The 21823-nt window shown below is 39.7% G+C and overlaps 2 protein-coding genes across 12 annotated transcripts in view; one reads left to right on the forward strand and one right to left on the reverse strand.

The window, feature by feature from the left end:
• NEDD4L (NEDD4 like E3 ubiquitin protein ligase) overlaps positions 1 to 13816 on the forward strand; it is a 119535-nt gene extending 105719 nt beyond the window's left edge. For all 11 annotated transcript variants that reach the window (XM_071729786.1, XM_071729787.1, XM_071729789.1 and 8 more), the window contains 12 exons: positions 775 to 840; positions 1555 to 1784; positions 2578 to 2699; positions 3534 to 3604; positions 4281 to 4376; positions 4963 to 5036; positions 6511 to 6571; positions 6956 to 7015; positions 7603 to 7710; positions 8034 to 8130; positions 8599 to 8671; positions 9432 to 13816. In XM_071729786.1, coding sequence (XP_071585887.1) covers positions 775 to 840; positions 1555 to 1784; positions 2578 to 2699; positions 3534 to 3604; positions 4281 to 4376; positions 4963 to 5036; positions 6511 to 6571; positions 6956 to 7015; positions 7603 to 7710; positions 8034 to 8130; positions 8599 to 8671; positions 9432 to 9534 — 1161 coding nt within the window. In that variant the 3' untranslated portion in view covers positions 9535 to 13816. The remainder of the gene's footprint in view (positions 1 to 774; positions 841 to 1554; positions 1785 to 2577; positions 2700 to 3533; positions 3605 to 4280; positions 4377 to 4962; positions 5037 to 6510; positions 6572 to 6955; positions 7016 to 7602; positions 7711 to 8033; positions 8131 to 8598; positions 8672 to 9431) is intronic.
• The window catches only part of ALPK2 (alpha kinase 2), a 117501-nt gene continuing 96871 nt past the window's right edge, over positions 1194 to 21823 (reverse strand). The window contains exon 12 of the transcript XR_011723102.1: positions 1194 to 1418. The gene's annotated coding sequence lies outside the window, so the exon portion shown is untranslated. The remainder of the gene's footprint in view (positions 1419 to 21823) is intronic.

The raw sequence follows: 21823 nt of genomic DNA on the forward strand, positions 1-21823 counted from the left end.
AGATAAACCAAGACCTTTTAGAATATCACCCTTAGAAAAAAGAAACACATGCTTTAAATTTAATATCAAAATTGTAAAACATTTAATATGTACAGTTATTTTTTGACCTTTTCATGCTGGTTTATGCTACTTCATGGTATCCTGAGTGAGCAGACTTTCAGCCCCGAGGGATTTCCAGGCACCAAGAATACTTTTTTATTTTTGGTAAAACCTTAAGAATTTTAAGGCTTTCAGGATACAGCAGATAAACTACTGTATGGTGTAATTCCTGTTGCTCTTGTTTATTAATAAAATTAATAGTAATCACTTATTTGGACATAATTGCTTTTGAATTGATTTATCCATTTGTTGCATACTTAATACTCTGACAAAGAGTATCTTACACAAATTCTTAATGCTTATTTTCCCAGAAATGTCAAGCATAAATGAGAGACTATCTGGGAAACTTTGTTTCAAGATAATAAGGGTCAATAGTGATCCCATTTAGTAAATAACAGTTATTTGTGCATTTGTTTGGGATTTTTAAAGAGAAAGCAAGACTAAATCCATTTTACAGCCCTGTAAGCATAAAGGATTCATCTTCCTTGAGAAATGGGAAAATTTGCCTGCTGTATTTCATGCACAGTGGATTTTATTAGATGAATGTATGGCATGCATACATAGCTAGCCTGTCTTTACATTCCTTTTTTTGTTTGAATCATGTCAGCATATCAAACTGATAAATAATCTGTGGAATAATGGAATAATCTGTGTTTCTGATTCTCTCCCTGACAGGCAGTTCCATATTCCAGGGAGTTCAAGCAGAAGTATGACTATTTCCGGAAGAAGTTAAAGAAACCAGTGAGTAGAACTGTGTTGCTGTGTGTGCACACAGTGATCACTTACCTGGTTAGATGTCAGGAAAAAGGAAACCTTTGCAGCAGCTGTTTGAAGTCAGTTTTATCAGGAAAAGCATCCCTGGCTCCAACAGTCATGTTCACCTGTTCATCCAGTCAGCTTTCTCCCCTCTCTGTTCAGTATTCAGCTCCCTGGCCCAAACCACAATGGGTGTCAGCTCTCTCCTGTTCAGACAGGACTTCTGAAATATTTTGGTAGCCCCATTCTCCTTTATTTACATCTCTGCATCCCAGTTCTGGTGTGTGTGGTGCTGTAGGTGTTCTTGTTGTGAACTGTTCTGGCCTCTACAGGGATGTGAGTGAAGCAGCTGCACAAATCTTGTGCATTTGTTACCAGTTTAAGCTACAATGCCCTTAAAACAGATCATAGTAATATCAACCATTCTTTCATTTTTTATTGTTTGTTTCTTATTTTTCTTGTTAATTTCATTGTTTTGTTAAATTTCATGGAAATCTCTGGAGCCACTAAATAGGAACTTACCTGGTTCACTGTGTGCTGTCAACTTGCAGACTAAGAGAGCACTGGAAAACAAAAATAAGGAGAAATTTTATACATCAAATGTCTGCTCTGACATTCAGTTATTAGCACTGATCAGTAATTCACCTGAAGAGTTACTTACTGAGACTAACAAGTATCATATGATCTGCTTTCACATAGGCTGATATACCAAACAGATTTGAGATGAAACTACACAGAAATAATATTTTTGAGGAGTCCTACAGAAGAATCATGTCTGTGAAGAGACCTGATGTACTAAAAGCCAGGCTCTGGATTGAATTTGAGTCTGAAAAAGGACTTGACTATGGAGGTGTGGCGAGAGAATGGTTTTTTCTCTTATCCAAGGAGATGTTTAATCCCTATTATGGTCTTTTTGAATATTCAGCAACGTAAGTACATTACAATATTTCCATTTATAAGGGATATGCACATCAGATTTTGCATAAGAGGCAAAGCTTAGACTGGAAAGTAGTTGGAGCATCCCTTGTGGGGCACCAGGATGCATTCTTACCAGTCAAATTCCTTATTATTCCTTATTATCCTTATTATCTGCTTTTCAGAGAACCTTTCAATTTGTCACTGGAAGCCATTTCCATTATTAAGACAATATTCATTATTGCCTTGCTTGCAGCAAAAGTGCAATTTTTATGTGCAGTTTAAGATACTGTAAGAAAATGTTCTTTATCCTAGGGCAGTTGTACCATGGGCTTATGCATTATTCCTCTCCAGTACCTCCAGATAATTTAAGAACTAGAAGCAACTACTGCAAAAGAGAATCCTAACTTTTTAAGTCCTGAAATTTGGCTGGGAAGAGTGACATATCAAGCCCAACAGGAACAGAAGCAAAAGCTTGAGCTGAAATGCCACTGATGACAAAACTGTTGCAAGTGGTGCCAGGTTTTGTCCTTTGAAGGAGTTAGCACACGTGCCACGGGTGAAATGCAGGACCTGCATTTACCTTTAGTCTCAGATAATCTTTATGATCATAAAGATTATCCTTTAGGTTAGGTCAGGGGGCCTGCAGACTGTCAGGTCCTGCTGGTGAGGAGCACAGGGATAAATTTTACTGTTAAAAAAATTAACAAGAATGGCCCCAAGCCCAAGTTATTTATTAACACGTATGAGTATCTGTATATTTAAAGACTTGGTTATTTTGATATTTTTTTTCTTTCCCCAAAAAAGGGACAACTATACACTTCAGATTAATCCTAATTCAGGTCTTTGTAATGAAGATCACCTGTCGTATTTCACATTCATTGGCCGGGTGGCTGGCCTGGCAGTCTATCATGGGAAGCTGTTGGATGGTGAGTGCTCACATTGTATGGCTGTGCTCCTGCTGCTGGATTGTTATGAAATGACATAAATCACTTCAATAATTCATATGCTTTGGAGTGCAGTGTTTCTGGAGACTGGGCTGAGAGAAAGTAATGGGACTAGAACTGCTGGAAATTGTGTTCCTGATCTGAATGATGATTCAAACGTTACGGTGTCTTAACAAATGTGTTTCATATAAAGTTTTGCTCCTTTCTCCACTTACGTTGAAACTACAGAAATTAGCACTGCTAAATAATCTCTATCCCTAAAGGAAAATCACTTCATTTGTATCAGCCATTTTCATGCAAACCTGCAGCCAAAGCAGTTGTGTGGGTGTCAACTGCAGCATATTTTGATCTGTAAAATTATTATCAAATGATTTAATGAGAAGATATTTCTGCTGAACTTTAAAATCCTGCAGTAAGCTAGCAAGTAAATAATATAAACTCACTATTTTTTAATTAGCAACAGTGCAGCATATTAGAAGAGGAAGTTTACCATCCTATTTTTCCAGCATCTCCTTTGGAAAAAAAGAATGGCAATTTTAAATGGATCAGAGCACCTTGAGCTTAATTCCCCATGATTTGCCTCCCTCTACCATTAATGTTTGAGCATCTAATGGCATAATTCCTATACTTAAAAAACTGGATTTTCTGTGCCTGAGTAGAAATGAGCCTGCTGTGTTAACTTGAGCAGTCACTTTCAGGAGGTTTCCTCCTTGCTGACACACTAGGAAGCACCGTGGCATCTTTCCTGAGCAGCTGTATCTGTGCATAAGGTGAAAATGCAGCCCCATGGCAGTAACACCCTTCCCTCTCTTTTAGGCTTCTTCATCAGACCCTTTTACAAGATGATGCTGGGCAAACAAATAACTCTGAAAGACATGGAGTCAGTGGTAAGCTAACAGTTAAACCCTACCAGCACTGGCAATTACATGTGGGGATATTTATAAGAGGCTAACAGTTCCAACAAATTGCTTGGTGGAAAACACAAGATCAGAGCTGCAGCAGCTTTAGACAGATACATACACACTCTCGTGAAAAAACAAATTGTCCCTGCTAGGAGAGCTGTTTCAGTACTAACAGTGGTGAGGAGAAGAGATTCTCACTGACTCTGCCAGTGAGAAACACAACATAATGACACTGCAAGCCTTTCCAGTGGCTCAGCATTCCTCCTCTTCCAAGTGGTGTATAAATTGTGTTGGAAAGAGTGTACAATTTTATCAAGGAGATACTTCCTAACCAATTATTTCACATTGTTATTTACATAGGTACCTAACAGACATGTAGAGACAATTTATTGTGTTGTATGACAATGCAATTGTAAGTCAGTTCAGAAAAGTTACATGAATCTAAAAATGCAGCATCTAGGAAAACTAAATATTAAACTATATATTAATAAAGTAATCTTACCTTGACCTGCTGTACAGTAGCTGTTATAAATTAATTAAATAAATTCATTCTCATCTTTTCCATTCCCTTGCAGTTCTAATTCTAGATGGTTTTATTTGTTTGGTTTAAACTATGCATTCAATGTTCACATTTTCAAACTTTAATTATAATCTGCTGTAGGACAGTGAATACTACAACTCTTTGAAGTGGATCCTGGAAAATGATCCTACAGAGTTGGATCTCATGTTTTGCATAGATGAGGAAAACTTTGGACAGGTATGTCAAGGTTATCCTCAAGTCTATATGTCCATCTTAATAGTTGTTACTGCCAAAAAACCTACTTGCTGTAGTTTCTTCTGAACTGGATTTGGTTTTTTCAGTCTTATACTGCACAGTGACATCATTCTCAGCAAATCTGTACTTTACCATTTCTGTCATCTGTTTTTGTTTTCCTGCTTTACTTTTTTGTAAAAGTACAAAACACTTTCTCTATGGATTTAAAGTTGGTGGGGTTTTTCCAAGCATTTTGAAAAATTAAAAGGCATTTTAAATTTTGAAGGCATTCTACCTTTACCAAAATGGAGTATGTTTTCTTTACCCAAAAGAACCTGCTATTCTGGACTGAAAGTTTTCTTTGGAATGGTTTGCTCACTCTGATCAAGAGCTCAGTCATATAAGTGACCATATTATAATTTGTTCCTAGCAATGATGTCTTTAAATGTGGAATGTTCTAACATCTCATCAGCATAATAATTTCTTATTACTATGTATAAAATTCTGCTCAAGGAGAGTGAATTTTGAGAAATGTGTCCTGAAATCATAATGACTACTGTGTTTTGGGATTTTTTCTTTCAAAATACAGACATATCAAGTCGATCTGAAGCCAAATGGGTCAGAAATCATGGTAACAAATGAAAACAAAAGGGAATACATCGAGTACGTATACATTTATGGAATTCATCCTGAGTGTAAGCAAGCACAGGTGTACTTGTCTTCAAAGTTACCCTCCTGCAGTTACTGTGGTTTATACAGCAATACATTGTCAGAGATCCTTTCAAAAGAAACCTTATTCTTAACATTGTTTATACCCTAATCTCTAGAAAGTTTGAATTTTAACTGCTACTGTTCTATGAATTGCACTACTGAGGGGAGTCTGTGACATAATAGGAAATTCTTTTGTTGCTGGTTAGGCATGAGGAACGTTCAAGTGATGAGATGCAGACATCTGCATTACTTTATGATGCCCTCCTGACCCTGCTGAAGGGGACACACCACCTGTGTCCAGTTCCCTGCTAGGTTTTGGTGGTTGTCCAAGTGCCCAGCCAGGGAATTTCCAGAGCAGGGATGAATTCCCACTCTGGGGTTGGCAGGATTCCCTGAGGAACTGCTTGGCTGCAGAATACAAACAATGCAGATCTGAACACTGAGCTGTACCTAGAGAAGGAGTGACAGTAGGGTATCTGTACAATTTCTGTAGTTTGTGTTTGCTCACCGTTGTGGTCTTCATTCAAGGAGGAACCCAGGAACTCTGTAAATGTTTAAGAAGTTAATCTTAAACTTCCTCAGTTTTTCTGCCTACTAGAATGTAAAATAATAAATTCAACTATACTTGCTGGCATTTTTAATTAGTGCCTCTAAATAAAGGTGAGAAAACAGTATTCATGCAAACTAGGAGTGAAACAAACTTCATCAGAAAAGGAAGTGGATTTCTAGAGCATCATTCTAGAAACTGTAAGGTATTGATGCTGTAGGTGGTTGGCCTTTACACACGAGCCTTTTCCCTCGATACTGCACTTTTTATTCATCTATTGATCTATTTATAGGCAGGCCATTATATGTAATTAAATCTATCCTCACAGTTTGTAAATTTCATTGGGAACTGTTACTCAGAGCTCTAGAAGACTAAAATGTCTAATCACGTAGGTCCCTTATCCTAACAGTAAATAAATACATCATCTGGAGTCTGGATTCCAGCCTCATTTAGAAAGAAACAAAACCCAGTGCAGATTTGCAGGTTCTTCCAACCCACAGGCAGCCCCCAAATTCATCTCCAGAGCAACAGGAAGGGTCATATCGGGCAACATGACAGCCACACATTAAAAACTCTTGGTGATGTAGAGAAGTCACAGCTACGGAGCACGGAGGTGTTTGTTGTGTAGAGCTTGTGTTGCACACCAAAGTGAAAATATTCATGCTGTAACTTGTTCACAGTCACTGTTCCCTTCTACAACAATCAGTCACATGTATAAATTTCAGCAGTTAACAAAAAGCTGCTGAGTTTCCTTAAGGTCAGAGGGTGGCAGGGAAATGGGTGCAGTTGTGAGACTCACAGTGCTAGGGGCTGCAAGTAGCTGTAAGCATTTTGTTTGCAGTCTCCTAATGAGTTTGCTTTTCTGTTTCTCTGCTATAGCCTGGTCATCCAGTGGAGGTTTGTAAACAGAGTTCAAAAACAAATGAATGCTTTTTTGGAGGTAAGTTTCTTTAAGTTTTGGGGTTTTTTTCCTCAAAAAAACTTATTATTTTCAATGCATCTTCTTGTACATCAGTGCCTGCATTAAGGGAGTGGGAAACTTTGCATAACCTCACAAGTTCTGGGATGCTTTGGGTTTGTGATGTTAATTTTACCTTTTATAAGAATATGTGAATCTCCATTACGAGAATGAGGTCATTCTCTTTCAAGCTGAAATCATTTGAGCTTGAAATAATTTAGCTGTTTGGTTTTTTGTTTGTTAATTAGGGACTTGTAATTCAGCAGGAGCTTAAAAACCCTTCCTTGTCCTCTCTTGTTCAACTAGGTTCCCTAAAGCTAATATTATGTATTATGAGAATTTTAACTTAACTTTGCTTTCTTCTAGGGATTCACGGAACTTCTTCCTATTGATCTGATTAAAATTTTTGATGAAAATGAACTAGAGGTGAGTTTGTTTAATTGATATCCAGACACAACAGATCAGTAATGCTCATCACAAAAAGATGCGTCGTGTTCTAGGCTCACCACTCAGCACTTACTCATCATAAATGAATTTGCAGATAAAGATTGCCTATAGTGGGGAATGAGCTTTTTCTCCCTAAGTCATAAATCTGTTGATCACATAAAAGCACAAAAAATTTAATTATTCAGTGAGGTAGTTGAGTACACACATATAAAAGCATGTAAGTAGGTTACTGACATCATAGAATGCTAGAATGGTTTGGGTTGGAGGGATCTAAAAGATCTTCTGGAGTTAATGCAGTTATGCCTATAGCAGTCATATTTTGAGTGAAATGCCATCACAGATGCTGTTGCACAGAGCACACAAACATCCTAGTGTACAGTGTTTCTCCATACAATGAGCCCCTCTTTGAGTGTTCTCCTGAGGAGAAGCTCAGACTCTACACTGCCATTTACAGGTGTAGTTTTTGGCTGGTTAAAGGGTCAGACACAGCGGGAAAGCATAACCTGTTTTTTCTGATGAAGTGTGCACGGAAACACAACAGCCTAACAGTTTGCTTCCATGTGCAGTTACTGATGTGTGGCCTTGGTGATGTTGATGTTAATGACTGGAGACAACATACAATCTACAAAAATGGTTACTGCCCAAATCATCCTGTTATCCAGTGGTTCTGGAAGGTAATATTGGCTTCCCTGTCTGTTCCTAAAAGTTCCTCTGTTGTTTTGCAGCGTCTGTTAAGAAATCTTTTTTTGTTCATGAAAATTGCTGAAGATAAATACCTCTGTGGTACTCATGAGAGACTACACCAGAAGTAGACTCTTAGTTTTCTGTGGGTTTAATCAGAGAATCCCTAGGCTGGGACCTGTGTCACCTTGCTCACAGGTCCATTTTTATTACAGGCTGCTGCAAATGGATAATTCACTCAGGTTTGTTTTTTTTTTAACAATGCCACTGCCAGGTGTGCCTGCAGGAAGGCAGTGACTGTGTGTGTTCCCAACAGGCTGTTCTCCTGATGGATGCCGAGAAGCGGATCCGACTGCTGCAGTTTGTGACGGGGACATCACGTGTGCCTATGAATGGATTTGCTGAACTCTACGGTGAGCTCCCTTGGGCATGGGAAATCCTCCTCCTGGCTGCCAGGAGCACAGCGAGGAGCAGTGAGGTTTTGTGCACCATCAGCCTTACATTGGCTCTCTCCTAGCTCCCACGGGAAAAACCTGGGCTGGCAACAGCAATCATACCCATCTCACATGAAGAAGAGGAATCAATATGTGTTTAACAACTTTTTCAGTTTTCAGTCTTAATTACTTTCTTTTGCATTATGCATACTCTACGCACTCTACACAGGTACTCAGGTAAACTTAACAAGCTAAGTGGGCTTGGAAATAAATAACCACACTCCTATTTGCTTAATGCCATTTTAAGAGAGTTTGTACCACATATTTTGTACCAGTTGAAAAATACAGCCCCCAATTTATGCGAGTATTTAATGTTGAAAAGAATGCTTACAAAGTCTCTGTAGTGTCCAGCAACTGATATTTCATATGATTTTCATTTCCAACCAGGTTCAAATGGTCCTCAGCTGTTTACAATAGAGCAATGGGGAAGTCCTGATAAACTGCCCAGAGCTCACACGTGGTAAGTCATAAAAGCATAAAACTATACAGCCTGGTTGAAGGGGGAAATTGATGGCTGTGCTTGTCTCTAACATACTTTAGCCCTGGATTACACAAATTCTATAATATGGGATCCTCTGAAACCTACAGCCATGTGTTCACCTGCTGAGGTACAACACAATGTGATGTGTGTGAGGACACTGGGTCACAGAGCAGCCCAGTTTCTCCTCCAGCATACCCCAGGATGGGAGCATTGATATATGGATATATATCAAGTTTTACTTCTGAAGAAAACACCAAACAGCAACAAAAAGCAAACACATCCAAAACTAAACCATCCTCTTTACATTTCAATTGCCTGTTAGATTGTACAGGCCATTTTCAGGACTTCCTTTTAGGTGTTTATTATTCTTTCCCCCTATCCAATACATTTAGAAAGCTTTTGCTGAGCCTTACAAAACCAGCCTTTTGACAGAGAGGAAATGTTTTGAGTTAAGTAAATATGCTGATGTAGGGGGCTGTCTGGTGGTTTTTAAGAAGTTGCCACTTTCATCTCTAATGAGATGGCACACAGTTATTTCTGACAGCTCATTTTGTTGGGCTGGTCTGTAGGGAGCACCAGCATTTGGAAGGTTTGCAAAGGACACCCTGGGGATTGCCCCCATGTGGACACTAGGATATATTCTCTATTAAGGCTCCCAAATGCTTTAACCTTGTCTATTGCCTTACAGTAAGTGCTTTTCAATTGATTATTAAACAAATCTTTTTCTTCTAAATTTCAGCTTTAACCGCCTAGATTTACCTCTTTATGAATCTTTTGAAGATTTGAGAGAGAAGCTCCTTATGGCAGTTGAAAATGCTCAAGGATTTGAAGGTGTGGATTAAAACATTGACCTTTTGCCCCCTTTAAGCAAGTTCTGCTCGCACTTTTGCGTTTGCCTGACAGACTGGGAGTGACCCTGGCAGAACAGTTGCACAGCGCAGGTTCACGGAGCAAACCCTTCAGCCGTGCAGTTGCCTGAACCCAGATGCCTGAGCTGTCACCCCTGGGTGGCTTTTCTGACGTTTCCACAGATCACCAACTGCTTCACATGAACTCTGGTCACATTTCAGCAGGACTTACTCTATTTATGTTGTGCCTCTGTAGGCAAAGACCTTAATAAATATTTTACATAATTTCTAATGACAACGAATGGAATTAATCATTTTACAGGTATAGTATTACAACTCATGTTTACTTTTTGATTTAGACATTTTCAGATTTTATTTCATTACCATTAAATATCATATACTTGGAAAAATGAGCATTTTTCTTAATTTCGTACTAGACTTGATGCCAGTGTCATTTCCTCAAAGCACATTTTGAGCCTTGTGTTCCCAGACCATTAAGAAAGGAGGAGAAAGCTATGTTGGAAATGTTCTCAACGTGGGCTGTATATCGAGAGCAACTCTCTTCCTTGAGCACATAAATATTTTTCTGTGTCCAGAAGTATGGACTGGATGTTGCATTTTTTGTATAAATATTATAATAGTTACAAGTCAAAAGAGAATCATAATATAGCATGCCAAATCTCATGGTTCAGTAAAGAAATTGCCTCATTATTGGTAATATTTACATGTACTATAAAGGCATTTGGGGCTAGGGTTGGCATTAATCATTTTAGGAAAATATGCTTAACCCTGTCATCTTTGTACAGTGATTCTTTTACTACCCTTTCCTCTAAACTGTTTGCAATGGAGGCATTTTGAATTAAACCTGGCACTATGTGATCTGGCACTATAGCAAACAGGTCTGGTTTGTCTCCTATTTGTATGCATTTGCTATTGATATCTAAGTAACAATGGGGGGGGTTTTTTGTTTGTTTCTAACTGCACCAACTCTAAAGGCACTTTATGTAACACATGGGAGTCATATCCGTTTTTTTATCATAAACATTAATGTGATTATATTCCTTCTTACTGCACATGTCTTTCTGGTGCAATATCTATCAATTGTGAATTTGGCTGCTGATGATGTATAAAAGAAAAAAAAAACAAACAACAAAACAGATGTTGAGCTGAGCCTGCAGACATGTTCCTAAGCAATTGTTTTTGTGATTTATTTTTTACTTAATCACAAAAATTTATTTAATATACACTGCTATCTAATCAATTTTGTTACTTCTGACATGTTGCATGCTTAAACTATAATGTCTAAGTTGCATCTCTTTTGTGACAGATTAAAAGTGAAAGATTTCTATTTCTTCCACGGAAGTGAAATGGTTCCAGTGCCACCCAAGTAGGTTTGAGGGCATGGCTTCACCAATCTCACCTCCAGGTCATGCCCACCTGCCTGCAGGGAGGCTTTTCCCCAGGCACCCTGTTAATGCTCGTGGAGCAAGGTGACACCATGTGCTAGAACAGAACAGCACTTAATGCCAGCAGCTCTGGTAGCCCTGCCCTTGCCCCATGCAGCCTACAGCCAGGAGCCAGCAGCCCTTCTGCAGAGCCTTTAATACAGTGACACTGCACCTGAAGAGGCTGGAAAGAAGCCCTAATGCTGGTAATATTCAGAAAAAAAAAGTTTGAAAAGCTAATAGATGCACAAGGAAGGTTATGCTATTACTTGAGTGCAGTTTAAGATTTGGTTTCTGTTCAATATGTCTCCTGACATTCCTTTCTGACCTTTCTGGTTTCTGATTCCTTTCTGTTTGTTGAGTGAGCTGGAGGAGAAAGTGGACTGTGAATTGCTAGAGAAACACCCCAGCAGCATCCCACTGCTTGTGGGGCTGTGGGAAGGAGCATGGGAAGGTGGAGATGTGCAGGTACATGGGGGTGCTGCCCCTGCCCTTTCCCAGATTAAGGTCAGTCAGTTATAACCTGAGGTCCCTTAAGGGAAGCTCCACGCTCCAAAATTAGTTTTCTTCCTGTCTTAGCCTGGAGGATTTTTGTGCAGCTGGAGGCTCTGTTCACATCCAGTGCCATGTATCAGAACTGTAAGAACACCTGAGACACTTGGTTGTGACAGTGAAACGTGACCTCATGTGTAGATGGAGGCTGTGACCCAGCAGTAGTGCAGAGAGGTAGAACCAGGGTCAGGTTGTGTTTAGGAATCTTCCATTCCTCTTGTGATTTTGATTTGGTCCCTCCCCTCATCCTCTAGAACAGGTCTGCCAACCCTTACCAGCATCAGAGCCCTTTCCACTACCTGGAATTGCATAGTCACATCTGGCTAGAAGGGAAATCTTTGTAGTTTGGATTCTTTTTTTCTTTTTAAAGGAAATTAAGAATGGCTTGTCTTAACATCTTTTTGGATCCATCCTGCTCAGCTCCACTTAGCTCACAAACCTACAGACACTCCAGAAGCATTCACTATTCACTATAAAAATTCACTATTAAAACAGCAATACAAATTTGTATAAGGATTGTAATCAATGTGCATTTGGACTGATGCAGTTTGAGAGAGGTTTTAATTTTTAGGAAACAGTTTGATATTAAAAGCCAGCAGAGTCCCTGAGGATCTGCCTGGAGGGTGGCAGCTTTGAGTACAACACCATGAGACCTGACCCAGCCCAGGCATCATTGACTTGCCAGGTCAAACACACAACTCCCTGTCACCACTGTACACCTCATGCTGAAATCTGCCATTTCGGCTTTCTTACAATCTATTAAAATAGTTGAATAACTTGAGGAATGAAAAAAAAAAAATCTGTCTAGGAAAAAAAAATGTAGCTAAATTATTTTCTAAATGCAGCTACAACATAAACTGCTAACATTCCTGCTGGATTTGCACTATCGTGCTGTGCCTTTCTCAACACAGTCCTGATACTTTAGCCTCTGCACCACAAAATGACACAACAGTATTTTGAAATGTTCTATTCAGCTACTTTTTTAATTAAAAAGTGGTAATTCTAAAGGCAGTGCCTAAACCATTACTTGTCTGCTCTTCAGGAGCCTTAAGGCAAAATAATTCATAAAAATTCTAGTCACAGTACAGCCTGCATCTCTCCTCTCCTGCTCACACTCAATCTCACAGCTCTGCACCATGTTAGGCTGCAGTTACCAAAGAGATAACATTTTTATCATACCCAGGTGATTGCCAGGACTAAATTATCAGTAGGTAGAGTAGAAAAAAAGGAACATTACCTGATCAGACATTTTAAAAGATTAAAAAATGAAAATACACATTTTTAATAAAACTTTTCCTTTTTGTATATAAAATGACAAGGAAGACAAAACCCTGCAGTCTTCACCCATCTGTTATGATGTTGCAATAAGAAGTGATGCACATTTAGAATACACAGAAAGCTTCAAAACTGGAATCTAACCATATTAATGTTATAGGCACGGGACACTCTCACCATCAGCACAGCCCATGTTTGTCCTGTGTCTGTCCACACATACCTCTAACCACTGCTTGTCCATATTCATCCTCCCTTTACATGTCAGGTTTTTTCCTTTTCTACATTATTTTCACATAAACTATGCTTGTTTTTTTCTGTTTTCCTTCATTTTTAATATGCAGCTGTAAAAATATAAACAGTGTGCAGTCGTATCCAGCAGTACCTGTGCTGCATTTCTCTCCTCCACCCTGTTTTGCTGGAGTTGAAGTTGCTGTCGAGCTGCCCACCTCCCCTGCAGATCTGTCCCTGCCCCGCAGCACTAAGGAGGTTATGATTCTCACACCCCAAGTGGAAAACTCCAGAAAATGATGTTGCTATGCTCAGTGTTTTTTAACTTAAATTCTGAACCAAATTTAAAATGGAGATTATTAATACTTGCAAACATGCAAAAGAGTCAAAACATTCCAGATTAAGTTAACAGGTTTGTGGGTTTTTTATATATAAAAAAATCACCTCATACTAGAAGGCTATTCAAAATCATGCTAAACTACCTTAAAATTTCTTTTTAAAGAATTACTTATAAATAATGCTCATTTTCACAAATATTGCAGCTGTAAAGCAGTTGGATTTGATACACTCTGGGGAAAGAATTTGTTCATGGACAAAAGTAATTTTTCCATTTATTTTCCGAGAAGCAGTAAAAGAAACTGTAGTTTGTTTTCCTGACAGCAAGAGCTCAATGTGATAAAATGAAAATGTTGTAATGAAATGATGCAACTTAAATATTTAATAAAGAATTATGGAAGCTACAGCATTTTATACTTCAAATATATCTTTTGTCTAATTGAAGCTTTGTTTTGTTTTGTTAAAAAAAACCCCACAGCTCTCTTAAGGTCTGGATTTGCAGTCAGGCTTTCACAACCTGGGGTGTGGTTTGGGGAACAGATGTGCAGTCACATCTGTACCCAATTTATTTTTAAGTAATTAAACACACCATCCACAAATTTCAGCTTCTGCAGAAGTGTTTCCCCAAGTTTTTCCCCATGATCCTCCCTGCATTCCTGAAGCATCACATTTCCAGCTGAACAGCAGTGCATCCCTGAGGAAAGCTCAGAGGGGACTCAGGCCCATCAGAAGGCACAAGGCAAGGGAGCTTTCTGTGCGAGGGTCTGAACAGCTGGTCCTGGCTGTGCAGTGTTCTCTATAGACCTGTCAGCAGATAACAAACAGAACCTGCACCTCTCCCTGCTGACCCATGTCCTCTCTGTCCCATCTCCATTTCTGACAAGAGAACTGCAGCACTCCATTAGACTGTCACCAGAAGTTCTGTTCACCAACTCTGGTTCCACAGTGACCACACACAGCCACACACTCATTTAAGCCATACTTGGACTAAGTGTGCATGTTCTATCACTTTTACTGAATATTTCTCTTCAGAGCAGCATTTTCTCCAGCCCACAGTAATGTCTGTACTACAGAGGAAATAACCTGCTTGCAACAAACATGCCAAAGTGGAGCAGGAGTCTATACCTTGGTGAATTCGTTTTGATTTTCAGTGTTAAAATACCAGTGTTCCAGTACTAAAAACAGTACTAAAGAAGGAAACAGAATTGCCTTTTCTTTAAATCCTAATTTAAACCACAAAACAAAAGCCAGCTACAACAAACCCACACAAAGAAACCCAAACCTAAATAAGAGCCCACCGTAAGAGCTATTTCTATGATTCTATGATTCTGACTCAGAAGCTCACTTCAAGAACACAGTGCAGTCCTCCTCACCTCATATCAGTGCTTAAGAGGGTTGCAGATGGACTAAATTACCTTTTAGTCTTTATAAACACAGAGTCAGTGTGTAACAAATTGTCTTTTGGCTTTTGAGTTTCACCTGGAGCACAGCCTACAGGCAGCACTGGTCTGACTTGCACTAACACACATCAGGAGTCTCATAACAAACTCTTACAGTGACCTTCACCTGCAATTTGCTGCAGAAAAAAAAAAAATAAATAAAGCCACAGCACCATACACACCTCCCAACACTCCCCGTCTGCTTAAGAAAGTGTGCAGAAACTGGGAGAGGAACAAGGGCAGCCAAAGCAAGTAGGTGAAAACTCGCCAATCGCCTGGGATAGCTGCTCTGAAAAACCTCAGCTCACCACAGAGCAGCATCCAAGTTACTTCGTATCCTCAAGTGACACACTGTGTAATGCTGAAGCACAAATTAATCAAGACACTTCAAAACATAAGTTTAAAACCAAACAAAACGCCCCTCAACAGACACATCTTTCCAGTGATATCTACTTGTGTGTTAATGTTTCAGCATGGTTACATCCAGCAGGTTTCCAAAGAAAACCAAAAGGAATGTTTCAAGCGGAAACAGAATGCCTGTGCAACTCCTTCCTACGTGCCAGTTGTATACAGCTAGGAAGGATCTGTTGCCCTTGAGAATCACACAAACAAACCCAAAAAGCCCCATGTCAATATACTCAAACCCCAAACCTACACACCACCACTCTGCAGCTGCCTGTAGTCATTCCTATTTCCAGCCCCAAAACTTGGCTGGTTCCTGCCCCTGACAGGGACCAATCCTGCACTACCCAAATCATTTCCCTTTCTCTCTTGTAAGCTTATTGCCATTAATAAAAGCCATGACACCAGCTCAAATCAAAGGTCCAGCCAGACAAGTATCTAATTTGTAGATTCTGGTAAAATAGCCCAAGAGTCAGGCAGAGAGTTGCTCTGCCAGCAAAGGCACTTTCAAACATGAGTCACAGGCAGCTCACAGCCCTACTGAAGTGGTGATGGCTTCTTTTTCTCTGCACAGAAAAAGCAGTTTTTTAAAAAAAATCTGTTATTTGGCTGGATTTCATGCTTTTCCTTCCTTTCAAGGTTAACACTGTGTAAAACCCACTATCCTTTACATTTCTAAATAACACTACCATGAGAAAGGCACCCAGGCTGGGCTGTGGCAACCCAACAGAAACCTTCCCATGTGAAACATCTCTAGTACCAGGATGACACAGATAAGTAACCCCTTGATGATTACCATTCATTATTTTCCTCAGTTTTAAATTGACAGCCTTGCTCAAACTCAATTTATTCTTGCTCAGATACATTCATTGTTTTCACCTGACACTTTCTGCTGTTTGCTCTGGGTGTTTCATTAGTCTGACAGATTAGACTCTCAAGTTTAAAATGTATAAGGTATAGTCATTACAAATGCACCCGCTTCTAAACCTATTATCTGTTACCCTGTCATATCTCAACCTCGTATTAATACAAGTTTTTTATTTTAATCTTCAGTTAATTTTCCTCTCTTTGATAGTTCTCTGTCAGCATACAACAATGCAACCACTTCAAAAATTCATGCCTGTAGCTTATTTTTTCAAACTGAAATATTTTCAAATTTAAGTGTTTTAATAATTCACCACCGTGGTTTTGCTAGTAACCCAGAAGTTGTCTGAAACATCTGCCATTGCCAGTCTGTGACACTCTGAAAGCAAAAAGGAAGGCAACAACCACCTCACCAGTACTTGGTTTTCCACTGGTTTGCAGGTATGGAGCTTTCACCAGAATCGGACAGACACCTGGTGGTTTTACAGGCCTGAACATTCCAGAAGCTGAAGACTTTGCAAAGGAATTACTGGGTGATGTGTGGTGTCTGTTCAGCCTCTTGCCATGGCCTCTGCTGAAACCAAGGAAGCCTGGCTTCTGAGTTAGGTCACAGAAATAAGACTTGGGGAATACAAAACAGAGACTGATGCCTACGCCCAGGGAGAGCAGTCAGGTTATCCATGTCAGCTAAATTATTCTTTGCCTAGAGTTCTGGTGCCCAGGCACAGGAGGCAATTCTCCTCTGCTCTGGTGAGTGTTCTGGGCTCTGCAGCCCAAGAGAGACGTGGAAGTGTTCAAGGAGGTCTAGAGACGGCCACAAAAACTATCAGAGAGCTGGAACACTTCTGCTCTGTAGAAAGGCTGAGGGAGTTGGGGTGTTTCAGCCTGGAGAAGAGATGGCTGTGTTGAGACCTTAGAGTGGTCTTTCAGTTTATGAAGGTGGGAGGGACTTTTTACCAGGGCCTGCAGTGACAGCAGAAGGGATGATGGGTTTGACCTGAAGGAGGGCTTGGACATGAGGAAGATAAGTTTAATGATGAGGATGGTAAAATACTGGCCCAGGCTGCCCTGACAAGCTAGCATTTATTTATATGTGTGTATATAGATTTATTTATAGTATTTCACCATCTAGACTTGCCAGTTAGCCCAGATGAAATTACACAAATTATAACCACAACTTCATTTTGGCTGCCTTTGTGCAGAAACAGGTGGAACAAACCTGAAGCTTCTGGTTGTTCTGCTAATCTGGACTAACTACTTGCTGCATTTTGTCACTTTTCAGGCTCACTATGTCCTGCTGTGTGTCAGGCTATGTGCACATCTCTGTGCCACAAAGGTTCTCTGCATGGGCTCTGTCACTACTGAATTAACTGGAGGACACAACCTCCCTGTGAAATCAGTTTTTAAACAAAAGATAAACTTTGAACCTTGGACTAAAGCTAAAGGACAACAGAGATGGATGCTGGATCAATACTTGGCAAATATTAGTCGCATGTAGTGGGCAGACACTTCTCTGATGCATCTCTAAATATTTCAGTGTGCTGATGCACAGACCTTTAGTTTTAAGTGTGTCTTTACAAGGAATGAAAACAAAAAGCAACTTTGAAGCAGCTCGAATATAATATTTTGTGCATTTCCTTCCTCTCCAGTCAATCTAGAGTACAGGAAATTGGGAGCTACTTATTCCAACAATGACGACATTTTCCCTACCAATCCAGTAAATTCCTTTGCTCCGGTGCTTTTACACATGTGAACAACAACTTTTATGAAAATTGTATAGCTAGTTTTAAAGCATGCTACTCCCTAACCAAGCTTGCAGCTGGTTCGCTGCCTCCAATTAATTAATAATAATGTAAATAGAAATCATGATTACTCAATGTTATCTCAATGGCTTGTTACAGCATGTGTATCTTAGACTCAGTGTTTCCCAATTGTGCCCCTAGGTTTTAATAGGAAAAAAAAAAAAAAAAAAAAAAACACAAAGAAATGCAATCCAGAGCATGAATTACTTTCCTATTTGTTACTTCACAAGGAGGCAGGAAACACCTCCCTGTTACTCCTTTCTGTCTTTTATTTTTAACAATATATCTGACCCTAATACAAGAGTTTGCAGGTTGTCCAATACCCAGGATAATGAACCCCTGAGACAGAAAGGCAGCATTGGCCCATGACAGGTAGGAGCCCAACATAAATCAAAGAGTCCCCAGACACCATATTATTTGACAAAGCTGTCTTGGCCTGCCCAGGGCAGAGGCACCGTACCAGGAGACTACAAACCCAATCAGTCTCAGTACAGGTGGGAAAGGCAAAGGTGCAAAGGCTCTGTGTTTATCTGCTGTTAGCAAGTAGTTTGGCAGCATACTAGCATAGAGAAGAAATTACAACTCTAGCAAGATATTTTTTTTAAATTAAAAAAAAAAAAAAAAAAAAAAAAAGCAACTATCTTTAGATTTTTTGGACTCTTAATTCTCAGAATAATGGAGAAGCTCATATACTGTTTGCTAGGAAAACTTTTTATGGTGAGCTGTCCCCAACACTGAAGTTCCTTCAGTAGCTTTTAAAACAGAGACATTAACCAGGCCTGAAACATAAAGACAAACACCATGTAGAGTTGATATCTGTTATTCTAGACCAATAATGGGAATTCCTGGAAGCAAGATTTTGCTTCATCTCCAACTTAGATGAAAAACAAGCTAAAACAACGTCCTTCCTTCCCAAGAACACCTCTTGTCCTTCCAACTGTTAACAGCTGCTTTTGCATCAAATCTCTTTCAAAAAACTCAGATTAGGCCCAGTTCCCAAACCTCTTGCCTCTCATGCATTTATAGATACATAAAATCCCTGAAATACAGTTAGGTATTTCTGCTTATTCTTACTACAAAGTTATTTGTGGCACAGCAAACCAGTTTTCTAACTGCATGACTACCAGTAGCTCAGTATTTTTTTTTCTTTCTGGTGTTAAAAGCATAATTTTTCACCCACAGTAGCTGCACCTGTCAGTAAGCACAAAACGGGGCTTAGCTCTGTGCAACACCAATAGGAACATTCCTTCCAAAACTCCATTTTCTTAACATTACCTTACACAGCTTTCACTTGGCTCTACAGGAAAAGAGAAGGATGAATAAAGCATACTATATCCACTCCTGAAGTTTTCAGCTCTCGTTCACAACATCTGGATATATGACAACCCTTATACTTGCTCCTCTGTTCACAGGACAAATAGCTATCAAAACCAAGCCTATAAGTAATACCTAAACTCACAGAAAACAAAACAGGCAAAAGCAATTCAAAACACTTCAGAGGGCAGTCATAATAGATTCAGCACAGTTTATCAAGTGAAAGTTCTTACATTTTTGTATGTAATAGTTTAATCTACAGCAATTGCTATGAAAATATTTCTGGTATGGAACCACACATCTTTTACCCAGAAAAAGAAACCAGGCACCACACAGGAGCACTGTGGCATGGAGAGTGAAGGAAGAAAAAGTGAGACTGCTAGTATAAGGAACAGTCCACATCAAGATGCTAGGGAAACAAACAATGAGGGAAACAACATAAAAGGGAAATAATCACTATTTCCAGAGCATCCAAAAGTCTAGAAGTCTTTCTACACCTATTGCATGCAAATAAAAGTTACCTGAGAAAATCCAGAACATTTAAAAGTTTAAAACAAATTAATATTAGCATGAGTAGCATTTAACAGGGAAAACTCAGACTCATTTGGCTGTCACAACAATGTTAATTTGCAGAAAGAACTGTCACCACGCTTTCCTGTTGGACAGTTGCTACTAAAAAATCTTCCTTTTTTCTTTTTTGCCTCTAAGGCCAATGCATATATACACATAAATATCCATACTGCCTTTTATCTGTGCCACTGCCATCTGTTTAAATAGCTTTGTTTGAGCACATCTGTCCATCTCCTGAAGGACAGGAGTCCAACGACCAGTCAGTCAGTTCATCTGGTCATCAGCTGAGCAGTTTGTTTGCTCTTGGCTACCGGTTTCTACCAGCAGACTGCAAGTGGGGTCGGGAGGGTAACAGCACCCAAAAGTCTCAGCCCAGGGATTCAGCAAAACCTTCCACATTGTGAAATGTGAATTATATCCTAAATTACATTGCAAAGCCCCCTACAGATCCTTGAGAAACTACTAGAGACAAAACTGACAGCTGCTGCGTCCATTTTGTTTTCTCCCCTACAGCTTGATATTTGGTTATATGAAGACTTCCCATTTCACTCCTGTCAGCTTCAGGTCTTAACAACTTGTTAAATTTCTTGCAAATGCAAAAAGACCCCACATCAGGCAGATTTCCCTTCTCTACCATGGCACCTTTCAGGTTTGGGATGCACGGTTGTTTCCATGCAAAAGCACTCTCTTTCCCAGTGTGGTATTTGGTTTGGTTTGGTTGGGGTTTTCTTGCACTAGCTTCTATATGTTATTTTAGTCTGCCACACATTCATTCATGAGGTACAGCTAACAAGATCAGTTCAGTAGTTTTAGCGGGCAAGTCAAATGAACTTGTTAAGATGGTCACACATGGAACATAAGGTCTACTGGATTGAAAAATTTATCCTTAAAGTAGCGAAAGAGAAAGAGACCAAGAGAAAATATTGATTTATTAAAAATTAAGCACTTAATCCAATATCCACCACTTTGCTCCAATAGGTGCTGGGCCAGAGAACTCAAATAAGCAATGCCTCATACCCTTCATGGGTCTATGCTGTTTCCTCCTGTTCTCATGCCCCCAAGCACAGTACCTAAAATAGATAAAGGAAAAAAGAAAAAAAAAAGAAAAAACCCCAACCTACAAACTCCCCAAGACAACCTACAAAACTCCCCTGCAAATAGAATTAAAAGTTTAATAATTTCAAATAACACTTTAAAAACAACGTATTTTAATTCAAGCCCTAATACCCAGCTTCCAAAAATGAAGTAAATGCAGTTAGAAATTAAGCAGAAACTTTGAAGCTTTTTGTTTGAAATGTTTTGTCAAATGATGCATTTCAGGAAAACTTTATTGGAAGAAAACCTCACTTGCTGAGGCAAAGGTCAGTTCTTGCAAGGCAGTGTTTGACACTGTGTAATTAGAGATAACTTTATCCCCTGCCTGCCACCACAGCATATTCTGGGCAAAATCCAGGCCCTGTGGAAACCATCAGGAATTCTCTGCCAGCAGTGGTGCCACAGGGCTTTCCCCAGAATACTCTCCAATTTCTGTAACTCCATGTAGGTCCAAAAATAGGCAACCACGTTACCAGAGTCCTGGAGAATGTGAAAGAGCAGTGGTTTTGTGTGATGTTATTGGGTTTGGTATCTGGTAGTTGTGCAGCTGATCCACAGCAGCACATCCGCTCAAGCTGGGACCACATTGTCCAAAGAGGTGCAGTTTCCACCTGGGGTGGATTTCAAGATCTGAGTGGGAAAAGCCCTGACCAGCTTAGTCTACTTGAGCAGCAGGTCAGACTAGAGGCTTCCTGACAGCCCTTTCAACCTGAATTACCCTAAGATCATACAATCTGACTGTGCAGCTAATGCTCAGCAGTCCTACCAGCTGACAGGGATGCTATTTTCCTGTGGGGTTTGCCCTCTTGGTGTCAGGGCACTGTTGGCCCCTGGCCAGACTCCTGCCAACCAGCACCCCAGACCACTCCCCTCACAATTCAAACTCATGCCCAGCACTACTCCATCCTAAGTGCAGAAACTAGCACTGGGGCATATTCAGTTTCATCTCATTGATGAATGC

The sequence above is a fragment of the Heliangelus exortis genome, chromosome W (genome assembly GCF_036169615.1).
Source record: "Heliangelus exortis chromosome W, bHelExo1.hap1, whole genome shotgun sequence".
NCBI classification, from domain to species: Eukaryota; Metazoa; Chordata; class Aves; order Apodiformes; family Trochilidae; genus Heliangelus; species Heliangelus exortis.